The following is a 12531-nucleotide window of genomic DNA, read 5'->3' on the forward strand; positions in this document are numbered from 1 at the left end:
CATACCAGACTGGTTTGTAATTCAAACAGTGGATTTCGAACATTTAATCAAACCACTGTATTGATAGATGGAAAAACTGTAACAGTTACAGAACATGGCTAGAGTCTTGGCTGCATGTGAAGTGTTTTTTCAATAACTTTACATGTATGTGGAATTTTTGTATGTCATTATGTGTATTGCAAGAGATGAGAATCCTAAAAGTGGATCCTAAAAGGATGACTTTTAGGAACAAGTGGTAAAATGGAGAAACAACCTGTTTGTTGAAAAAATTTACTTTTGTTGTTTACATTTGTCTTTAAAAGTATACATTACAGAGATGACAGCAAATTCTTTTTTTTTTTCATCTTCTAATAAAAGTTCTATTCTACCTCCATCCTATATGAGAAGTTTATTGCAAATTCATGCCCGGGGGGCTAATTGCAGATTACAAACATAAAAGAACAATGAAACGTAGTAAGTATAAAATAACTAAAATCTACATGATAAAAGGTAGTTGTCTAGAGCTATAGCTATGTCTAAAACTATGTCTAAGGGGTTTGACTTCTCTTTTTTAGACCATGGAAGACGTAATGTCTCACCTTTTCTAAAATTAGTGGGTTTTGGGAAGTTAAAAGAAGAATAGTTTTTTCTTGGTCTGTAAGTTTAGTAAAATTTAGTAAAAGAGTACTATATATAACTATCCTGTAATTGTTGGTGCCATTCAAATAAAGAAAAACACAGGAAAAGTCAGCCATTTTTCAGTATTTACAAACTTTATTGAAATATGACAGTCCGAATCACAATACAAGGTTCTTGTATCTCTGAACAGTCAAACCAATCAAATTTGTATATATGAACAAAGTTATGGAACACTACAATGACTCTGCTATATGCAATACCATGTTGTACTCTCGACATGTTACATATACATATACATACTCTCACACTAGAGGGGTGCAGAAAATATGTCAGTTTTTAAGTTCCTCTACAATGAAATATACAGTAGTTTTCTTTAATATCCTCTATAATTGTCGATAAAGCATCTTTCTCTTTGAACAATAAACGGACGAGTTGGCTGTTAGAAGCCCTTGTCACATGACACGTCATTGACAAAGTAGACAATTGTGAATTTTTAGTTAAAGGCATCAAATACAATTTCAGGGCACAAAACGTTTCAAATCCAATTTATTGGCTATTTTTTAATGCAGTAAATTGTATACTGATATCTGTGATGCTGTTGATGGTAAATGGTTGCTTGCTTCGTAGTCTAGTTCTAGCTGGTTTTGGTGGTACCCAAAAATATAGGTATTCCTCACTTAGCTTGTTTTAGGGCTACATTATGTATCTGAATGCTTCAAGTATGACACGAGGATGAAAATGTGCTAAGAAATGGCAGTTTATGTCAGTATTTCCTCTCATCCAGAATATTTTTTTTGCTTTGCTGCCCTGAAATTACACTGGATGCCTTTAACATCATCATATTGAAGAAAGGCACAGCACGTATTAATGACATCTCAAAACCGCCAGACGGCACGGACCAAGTACTACAAGTACTACCTACCGCATCTTCCGACAACCAGTCATTATTTTCGCATCGATACAACTCCAATTCACTTTAAAAATCACTTGAGAGAGGGGGTAAGAAGCCAGTAAACTTCTCACCAAAGTAAGAAGTCTTTAGACTACAACTGCTAGTTTTTCTACAGATACGACGACATCTTCCTTTGAAACACTAAATCAGGACATGCTGCCGTTTCACGAAAAAGGCAAATTTTGGTAAAGACCTGCTTTGGCAATTAAACACCTTATCTAAACAGAATCGGTCGATTACAAAAAGCTTCCACAGTACCGGAAAACACGTGGTAGTTTTAATGACAAGTACTGTACACAAAGATGAAGGGGAGTTCACTGTTAGTGAAAGTCAAGTTATACTGCCCTGGACCTCGGTAATAAGATCTCCCAGATCTCTGTTATATGTTTGTTATGTACAAGATTTTACAACTTCTTTCTGTAAGGCTCCACCTTGCTTGTTTCATCTGTATCAAAGGATTCAAAGCACTCTGGTTGAAGGCTCGTCTCTCTCTCATCTTTTGAAACCTTTGACTTTGTAAGTACAATCAAATATAGAAATCAAATATAGATTTCATTTCTCTCGCATACTACTAACTTTATATCTGTACAGTTAAGAGGCCAAATTTCTAGCATCGTATCACACTGTCAAACATTCTCAACATGTTCTCAACTCCATGCAATGGTGCTCAACCTTTCTCACCGATGAGTAAGCCACACAAATTTACGGGTTTCAGAGACACAGACAGGAAAGCGGTCTGCTCATTTCAAGCCACATACTGCAAGCTTGTTACAGATCATCAGATGTCCTGTGTGAATGTATAGTCTAGAGAAGACATACACTGATGTAGAGTCTGTGAGTTACTGTTCCAGTGAGACTCGTGCTTCATTCCCGTTAAGCTACCATCTCTCTCAGTTTGGTGTTCCTCAGTTTTGGGATTAAATCATCAACAGTCGACATTACAAGGCTCTGCTGTAATTTTGTGTCTGTCCATCAATGTTGTTGTAATACTGCTATCACAGGTAGAGGTGGTTGTTCAGAAGATTGGGGTGTCAAGAGACTGGTCTGAGGCGGTGGTGCAGACTCGCTGCATCTCCTGCAAGAATGAATAAATGAATTTTATTATAATTGTGTCTTCCAACATTGTCGCCCAGCCCATATGGGCTTATAAGACACCAGTAGTCCCATGATTGAAACATAAGTAGAAAGTTATCATAAATCCAAGTCAAATCAAAGGTCATACTGACAGGAGACATCAAATAAGGAACTTAATTCAATGTTAAAGTGGTACATAACATAATTGGTACATAAAAGTCAACTTAAAAGTACACATATACACAGTCAACTCAAAAGTACAAGTTTTGTTTCATCTCTTTCCCTGATAATATCGGGTCTCTTTTTGTACACTTAATCAAAAAGTGTTGCACAAGATGCTGAGGAGCCCAAAGGCACACCAGAAGCCCAAGAACTGTAACAGGGAGTAACAGTGATACACCCTACAGCCCTGTATCATCCCTGGCCTGTGCCTTACTAAAGGAACATCCAAATCATGGATTGCATCACCTCATGTTGGGACACTGCGTGGCACCACAGGACAGAGGAAAATGGCAAGCTACCATCAAGCCCCAGCATAAGTGTGGGCACATGTCTAACCCTCGTTACAGGGAGCAACAGATGATAAACCACATAGAGAGAGAGAATGTAGTAATCACCTGCATGTAAGCCATCTGCTCCAGGCTGTCATCTAGGTGCCTGAGCGGGACGGTGTTGTCCCCCGACACGGGACAGTCGGTAGGCACGACCAGCGGTGGGTTCATCTGTGGGACCTAACAGGAAAGACAATACGCTTGATGAATGTTTTGCACAGTCACAAATGTACATGATTAGCAGAGGTGTTTATTTGTTTATTTACCATTTGCACGTATATTAAAAACAATTACACAATCAAATAATAATAATCAAAGAATGTGCGGGGTAAGCCAGAAACCTGGGTGGTTTTTCTAGAGGCCTACCCCAAGCAAAGATAACTTATGACAAAACATATTTATATTAAACATCAAAATTAAACAATGAAATAATTAAACAATGAGTGTTGTGATGTTATAAAGTGAAGTGCAAATGTATCAGACATTTTTGTATTTTCGGCACTAAAAAAAGAACTGCAACAGTTTTATAGAGTCTATAACATTGACAGTAACTCGGAAGAAATTATGGGTTGCTCTTTGTGAAATTGGTACATGTATCACTTGAGAAATTGCCAAATTACCAAATTTCTCAGTCTTCATCTGTGCTGATGTCACCTGTCTACAGCACTTGTGTCAAAAACGTGATAATCTTAAGGCCGAGAAATTTGGTCGAAAATTTTGGTGTGTCAAATTTGAGTTGGAGAACAGTCTATTTCTCATTAGTTTTCAACGTTGTTGGTTGTATTGAAGCCTGCTACATACCTGGCTGTCAGTTTTTAGTACAGGCCGCTGATTGTCTGGGAATGCCATGGAGAACAGAGCCTCGGGGTCGCACGTGAACTTGTAGACGTAGCGCTCCCCGGCCACCTTCTGCATGATGCCTTTCTCATAGTAGTACCGCAACGAGCGGCTGAGTTTGTCGTAGTTCATGGCTGGTCTGTTCTTCTGCATGCCCCAACGCCGCGCAACCTGGGATGGTGGTGGAACAGTTAAGTGAGTCAAATACTCCAACACAAGATGGTATCTTCACTAGCAGTACTAATCTTAGTAGAATAAAAAGGCAATCTTGAGCAGGGCTAGAAATACCACCTGCAAATGCAGGTTAGTACAGCTAAAATTGAAGCTCTTATTTGCTGCATTGACTGTTACCACCTATGAAGTATAAATGAGATAATGCTAATGGTTTCTGAACAGTTTTTATATTAATATATGCTTGTGAAATTCTGAGTGGTGCAGGTAATTTTTAATGTTGCCTGCCAGGCAAGTAGTTTGAGCCCTGACTATAAATACAATAAAAAGACATTCTTGAGCTATCAAGGTTGACATGACTCGTACACACCTCTTCTGGTTCTATGAGTTTGAACTCCAGTCCTCTGCCCGTCCACGCGATGAATGGCGTGTTGCTGGGGTCCTCCAGTAAGGCCACCAGGAACTGCCACAGCTGCAGGGAGCCTCGCCGCTGGTAGGTCGGGGCTTCGCGATACAGTTCAGGCTTCATGCCTACAACACACACAGATTCGGGACAACTTTTAGAGTTATCCTACAGACTGTTGTACACTGATGTTCACAGCACGTCGGCAGAACGTACTGCACCTGCGCGAAACCCGTAATGTATTGTACTTCGGCAGAATGTCTCATTTAAGGTTGTATTCGCTCATATAAGGTTAGCATTTCGACAGTAGTTTCCAAATGTTGTGTCTGAAAAGATATCCTCTGCAACATTGAAAATTCCGATGCAATGTTGACCAAAAATCCAACGAAAAATGCAAAAATCCAGGGTTCTGCGCAGGCGCAGTACGTTCTGCCGACATGCTGATGTTCACTACCAGATTGGGATTTTTGCAGGCTAAAAGAACCTGCCAAAGACCTGACGTACATGCAGGCAAAAAAAAATGATGGTAGGAAAACTGTGTACACGTGGGAGTGTACGAAAACTATGTATGTCAAATTTTTCTGGGGCGTAAATTGGTCTGCTTTGATTTTACATTAAAAACATATACATTCAGATCATACCTCGAGGGCTGGTGTACGGCCTGAATGTATGTTCTCTGCGTACATCAAAGCAGAACATTTTACAGGCAGGAAAAATTTGACGTATGCAGTTTTCGTGCGCTCACATGTCATGTGTATGCAGCTTTCGTCCTGTCGGGTTTTGGAAGCATGTAAATCGGGTCAGAACCCGCTAGAAGCTTTTGTCAATGGGGGTAGAAATCACTCGTGGTATAATTCATATTATCAGCATGTAATCAGAGCATTTGTGTGAGCTAAGGTTTGATTTGGGTACAAGTTGTGATTCGTTCGAGGCAGTGCAAGGCAACAAGGAGTCATAAGTACCACAGTTGCTGCACTGGGTGGTCAAGTTGAGCAGAGGTACATGCATCAAAGAGTGTCTTCTGATGGGGAGTGGAGCCATGTCAGACAACCGGACAGTACCCTTCCCTGCTGAGTTAGATCCATAGATAACCCACATCAGTTAGATCTTTTGAAGCCAACCTATGTATTCTACAATTTTGCTGTACGTTTCATGCCTTTACTAACTGATAATTCGTTGACTTAATTATTTTGGTCATGAATAGACCTCTAATCCAACCTGTGACATTAATTCTTAAAGTCTGATGCTAATGATAGATGCTAGATTTGGTCTCAGAAGACTTTAGAGTATGGACATATCTGTATGGACAATTTTGTTGTACAATTGTCATCTAATGCCTTCACTAGCTGATTTGTTATTCAATTATTTTAGGCATAATTAGTTCTCTGATCCAGCCTCTGAAATTGATTCTTCATGATCTTAAAGTCTGTACTTGTATGTAACTATGTTTAGTCCGTAGTCATGTGTATATATATGTTTTATGTGTTTGTGTTGTTTAACAAACCCTGGAAGATAAGCCCCACATTCTAGGTGTATCTTAAAAACTCAATGCATTCTAATATGCCACAAGAACCATATTTGGTGTTATAGTAACTTATACAATGGTCAGATTCATCTGTTGAAACTGGACAGAACCTTTCCTTGTCAAGTTAGATTCACAGATAAGCCCACATCAGTTAGATCAACCAGTAACTTCCTACTTTCGACAGTGATGAATCGCGAGAAGCTAACATACTCATTATTTAAGTGACAGCGGATTTACTTTAATTTACAACTCAGATCGAACGTTATCAGTCTTCACCTCATTACGTATCAATTCATAGTTTTTGGATGAAAACCTGTTCAGCTACAGATTCCGTTAGTCACTGACAAAAATTAGTGATGCTACTTGAAACACCAGTTAGATCAACCAGTAACTTCCTACTTTGGACAGTGATGAATCGCGAGAAGCCAACATACTCATTATTTAAGTGACAGGGGCCTTAATTTACAACTGAATCACAGTAAAAGAATTTGCGAGTTCCCTGCTTGGTGGTTACTTAATTCCGGGACAAATAAACCCAATGATTCGGGGCTTTCAACTGTATTCAGACAACCATAACAGGAAATGAATGTTGTAGCAAACCTTCTTGGTTTGTTTGTTTGTTTCGCATAACCGGTAAACCGCCTTCAGGCGTAACACACCAGTTTTGTACATGTGCGCACATGTACAAGCTGCGTAAGACCGGACTGTAAGTTTTGAACCACTCACACCGGGAAGATCCCCTACTCTTTTCGATAAGTGCGGTGGGTTCTTTAACGTGCATGGGGTGTGGCTCTCCCAAACACGGGACCTCCATTTAACGTCCTATCCGAGGGACGTCCCTAACCGAAGCTAGGTACTCATTTTCACCTGAGTGAAGTGAGGAAAGTCGTGTAAAGTGCCTTTCCCAAGGGCACAAGATCGGTGACATGGGCAGGGCTCGAACCCACAACCTCTGGGGTGTGAGCCGAACGCGCTACCAACTGCGCCACACGACCCCACTATACCATTATGGTTATAATGATACCAGTAGTATTTATATCTTCCTTGATACGTAATAACTACTAGTCCTAGATATACCAAAATATCATCCCAACACTTGAATGGAGGTTTTTATAACTACAACTGTATCAAATTCAAAATCTGAAAGCTTGCACTATTCCTATCTCTCATTGATATAAGTAATTACTGATAGAAACACCAAAATAGCATCCCAGCCCTTCACTCACTCACTCACTATCCATGTTTAGATTTAGGCATATGAATAAATGAATGAATGTAATTAGATGTACTAAAAAATTTCAAAGGAGCCTCATCATCACAATCATTTGGTACTGGTTTTACTATGATTCTGTTTAACACATTGTAATGCATGTACGTCAGTATGCGTGAAAGCATATCAGGTTCCATATCATTTAGAGTCTGTACACAATGGGCGCTCTGCCCGCCTCGCGGAGATCAGGTTTCGCTCAAACTCTGTAGACAGGAAGTTCTTAATCCCTGCCTGGGGCATTGGGACTTCTGATAGATGCTAGATTTGGTCCCAGAAGATTTTAGAGTACAGACATGTCTAGGGTACAATTTTGTTGTACGTTTGTCATCTTATGCCTTCGGTAACTGATAATTTGTTGACTTAGTCATTTTGGTCATGGTTAGTCCTGTAATCCAACCTCTGAAATCGATTCATAATTCTTACGTCTTAAAGTCTGTACTTGTATGTAAATCTGTACTTGTGTGTGTATCTGTTTTAATATGTATTTGTATTGTTTAACAAGACCTGGAAGATTAGCCGCGTAAAGGGCTATTGAAAGGGCATCTGAATAAACTAAATGCATTCTCATATCTCACAAGAACCATGTTATGTTTGATGTTATACGATAGTTAGATTGATCTGTCTGTTACAAGGAGTTCAAATTGTGTTTTACTAGGTGCTATGGTGTTTCCCTGATGTAGGTTTTTCTGAAGTTCTCTTGAGCTTTGTTCAGGACAACATCAGATGCCTACAATGTACTCAGGAAACTCATAACTTCTATTACATTTTTCATAATGTCCACATACACGTACACTCTCTTTCTACTACTTGTACTACTACATGCACAGACACACAATTCCATGAAAGGCACTGACAACATATATTCTTTGTGACAGTAACTATGTTCCTTGGAAACATAGTAACTTACCTTGTATTCATGTGACAACTGAGTTTTGTATAAGCATAGTTCTTTAATAATAACTATACAAGAATGTCGGGTGATCTCACCTTCGGCTAACTTTTCTGGCAGACAGCTGTCGTCATAGAAAGACCTGATGTTGCTGTCAGTAAGAAAGCCTGAAGAAACAATACCAAATATAGGGCATTAAATTCTTGTTCTTTTTCATACGTTTTTGGTAAATAACTCCCTTCAGCAAGGCTTGAAGTGATGAGAATGAATGATCATAGAGCTATCATGTCAGCAGAATGTACTACACCTGTGTGATAGCAGAATGTAATGTGCATAGCACTTCTACTGAACGTATCGTTTATTAGTTAAAGTCATGTTTGTGTATTCAAGGAGGATATCTCAATTGTAGTTATCAAATGTTGTGTCAGAAAAGATACTGACAAAATTCTGATGCAACATTGACCAAACATCCAACAAAAACCATGAAAAACACAGGTTTCACGCAGGCGCAGTACTTTCTGCCAACGCAATACGCTACTTTTGGCCGTGTTGCTACGTATGATGAGAAAGAGCAGGTGTTGGAACGGTGCCCTGTTTCATGTGTACTTACTGTACAGCTAAGAATAGCTCCAACACTTACATTTACGGGTTATCAGCACAATGAAGGTATGAGACAGTCGTGTGGGGAACTAAACAGCTGTGTTTACCGTACGACAATAACTGGTACAGGTTAGGAGTCAAAAGGACTGCCAGACCAATGCTGCATTTTACCAAGTTAATGAAGAAACAGAGTGTGTCTCGAACTCTTTTTATTGTGTGTATCGTTTAAAATGTTTGTCACAAGCACATTTTACATGGGTTACTTAAAGTATACGACATGTAGTTACTATATTTTAAGACATCCAATGCAATCTGAGGGTGGAAAAATGATTTTCAAAGTCAATTTTCTGGTCATTCTTTTACTTGTTGGATCTTTTACTAAGTTGGATCAATCCTAATTCCTATCCCATATCATACTGATATCTGTAAGGCAAAAATGCAATGTCCCTGACCGAAAATGGTTGCTTATTTCGTATTGTAGTATCAAAAATAAAGAGACTCCTTTTTTAAGATGAAGTTCTGCCGTGCTCACCTTCTGCTGCAGCTGCCTGTGGACCATACATGGAGTCTCGGCGCTGATACGGGTCCCACACTGGTACTTCTACAACAATAACAGGCAAGATCACATGTTACTACATTGCACTGGGCTTTTCACAGCCACATTAACAACAACATAAAATAAGAACTTGCGGTCTAAACTAAACATAACACGATATTTGGAATGTAAAATCTGATGTCTAAATTGTTGGAAGTACTTGGCTCTTGTTCATTCTGAACAGTTTTTGGTATTGATCCATACTTCCCAAATTCTGAGTGGTGTAGGTTTGCAGAAAAAAGGATTTTGAGCCTCGACATGTCAGCCTCTTGACTACAACGATGATAAAGGACATGTTACACCCAACCTTTGCACATCTATTAGCATGGTTCAAAGCTATCTACTGATGATGCCCCTACTGTTTGTACATGTACTTGGTGGCAGCAGGTTCCACTCTACAATAGTTCTATGGAAAAACAGCTTTTTGTCCTATAAGAAGACATTGTTTTCTCATCTTTTCTCATCACTGACCTGCCTGTCCGCCATCATATCCCAGGTCTCTGGGTTCCTGCTTGATGGGTGGGCATGGAGGGAAGGGAGGAGCCATCGCGCGATTGTACATCGGCTCTGGGAACTCCTGCTTGATGTTTGCCGGGAACGGGGACTGGCCCTCGCTCCGGGGCGGCTGGAAACCTGCGTCTGACGACGATCGCTGGAAATGGATGTGGTCGGGAACTTGTCTTTGGAACATGGGGTCTGACACCTGTCGCTGGAAGGCGTGAGGGTCGGGCAGTCTGTAGGCTGGCTCCGACAGTTGTCTCTGGTACCTGCAAACATCAAAAAGTTTTCCTCAACTTAAACTAACAACTGCCTCTGAAAGATTGTAGGAATCACATACAGGGACCACATGCACTAAGTATGAAACACAGTATAGTCTGTATGAAGACCTGCTAACCACAGTAAAGAAATGGAAACTGAAGTGGTATGGCCACCTGTTAGGGTCATTGGGTCTAGCCAATACCATCATGCAGTGGAAGAGACAGAAGGGTACTGTCAAATGGATTGAAAGGGTTGAAACAATTGGCTGTCTAGTGCCCCAAGTTTATCAACTTGCATGCGGAATAGGAATTAATGTTTACACTTGAATTGTACTTGTATGTTTGTATGGGTAAGAACAGATGGAGCTTATATTATAATACATGGTTCATCTGTATGAGGACTTACAATTACTGTTGATACTTTGTATTGTGCTTGTACATGTATAGTAAGTTAGTAAGTATACCTGGGTGGTTCTGGTGGATGTGGGTATGCTGTGCTGGAGGTACTGGGTGGGTAGGACAGTCCGTCTTGCTTTGGGGTCGGTGTCTGGGCGGGCGGTAACGGTGGCAGCTTGGGATCGCAGGGGTTTCCCATGAACAACTGCTCGCCGAAGTCGAACTTGTCTGGGTTGGACATCTCCCCGGGAGGGACCATATGTGAGCAGGGGCGGGGGCACTCATCCAGGCTGCGGGGCTCCGACTTTACCTTCAGGGGCGCCGTCAAAACTGCAACGAAAAAACCGAAAATCTTCCCTTATTTGCATATCAATCAACAGTTTGTGCTTATAAACCTGCTTTTCTGACAACTCTACAGTGTCACTAACGAAAGGCAGTGGATGCTACCTAAAACGTCTGTTTCCAAAATCATATCCAGTTGCTTGAGTTGAGTAACTGGTTTTTGGCATAGTCCAAAAATCATTTCATCAAGTTGGTAGAACATATGATATTGGATTTCTCTTCATACACAACTGTATAGACTCTCATGTGCTTACGATTCGATGCCTATAAGACATCTTCCTCAGACGTTCTGACTGAAGTACTACCATACTGCTACTTGCCATTTAGCCAATGTTTGGGATTGTGCTCTTGCTGCAAAAGTGCCACCTAGATTGGCTACATGCACTATAGCGACAAGAAGCAGTATTCCAATATACACTGAACAGTATTTACAAGGGTTACCTCTCCTCAGTATATATTGTTGTTTGTATTCCACTCATGGGCTCACTTATTGCAAATCACTCAATTTAACTGATGAACATATCAGCATCATATGTCAGTGCAGTTTAATTAAGATTGCTATCAACTCTTATTTCAATAGGTAGAGAGGAAACTGTAATAATTACAGCGTGACAAAGAACTAGTGTAAAGTCAAGATGTTTTCTTGTCAAATATTAGCTGTTCTAACTTCTATCAGTTTTACACAGGTGAATGAAAATTGGTGTAGTCAGTGAGGTGGAATTCCTGTGCTAAGAATTTTCAGAGAAACATGCATGCGTGCTTAGACTTAGAGTTACTATTGATAAAAGAGAACAAAATGCCAACGAAAGTCAGACAACGAGTTCTATAACTTTGTTCTTTCCTATATTCTTTGACTTTTTTTTGGCTTGGGATCTAACTGGGGACTGGCTTGTGTATTGGTTGCCCTAACTTGCCTAAGAACAATCTAGTATCCAGGCTAGCTTGATATTTAGACCTGTTATGCATGAACTGATGAAGACAACCTTTGGCAGTTGCAGGCAGGGTTAGCCTGGATGCCAGACTCATAACACACAAGGCTCAGAGTTATACCTACATGTATAGCCAGTGTGCCGGGATCAGGGTCTAACTGAGGGGGGCTGTGGTATAATTTCCTTGGGGTCATGAAGGCTCTGGAGCCAAGGAGCTAGCCTGTATAGAAACAGTCTGGAATGAACAGTCTGTATGGAAACAGTCTGGCACCCAGGCTACTGACCCTAGTTCATAGGATCTGACTGGGGTCTAGCTTGTGTAATGTTAGCCCTGGGAACAGCCTGGCACTCAGGCTAGCTTGATATTTAGGGCTGTGATGCATGAAGACAACCTTTGGCAGTTGCAGACCAGGTTCTGCTGCTTGTTGGTTGGTGTGACAGGCAGGCGGGTTGCCCCTGGGGCGGTGGATACTATCAGGTTACACTTTGGCCTGGAGCTTGTCTCAGAACCTGGGTGACTGCCAAACCTGCTGTGGGAACCTAGCCTGGGAGCCAGACTGTTGCCAGGGCCAATATAACTAGCCTGGTTACCAAACCTATTATAGCTCCCGAGTCCTACAT

At 40.6% G+C, this 12531-nt stretch overlaps 1 protein-coding gene across 1 annotated transcript in view; it reads right to left on the reverse strand.

The window, feature by feature from the left end:
• Positions 1-733: 733 nt before the first annotated feature.
• The window catches only part of LOC109464830 (ETS translocation variant 1-like), an 18181-nt gene continuing 6383 nt past the window's right edge, over positions 734-12531 (reverse strand). Inside the window, exons 6-13 of the mRNA XM_019761909.1 lie at positions 10708-10969; positions 9957-10252; positions 9423-9491; positions 8389-8457; positions 4574-4734; positions 3997-4203; positions 3262-3375; positions 734-2645 (exon numbers count right to left, since the gene is read on the reverse strand). Coding sequence (XP_019617468.1) covers positions 2586-2645; positions 3262-3375; positions 3997-4203; positions 4574-4734; positions 8389-8457; positions 9423-9491; positions 9957-10252; positions 10708-10969 — 1238 coding nt within the window. The 3' untranslated portion in view covers positions 734-2585. The remainder of the gene's footprint in view (positions 2646-3261; positions 3376-3996; positions 4204-4573; positions 4735-8388; positions 8458-9422; positions 9492-9956; positions 10253-10707; positions 10970-12531) is intronic.

Source organism: Branchiostoma belcheri, unplaced genomic scaffold (assembly GCF_001625305.1).
Source record: "Branchiostoma belcheri isolate BF01 breed outbred unplaced genomic scaffold, Haploidv18h27 scaffold141, whole genome shotgun sequence".
Lineage (NCBI taxonomy): Eukaryota > Metazoa > Chordata > Leptocardii > Amphioxiformes > Branchiostomatidae > Branchiostoma > Branchiostoma belcheri.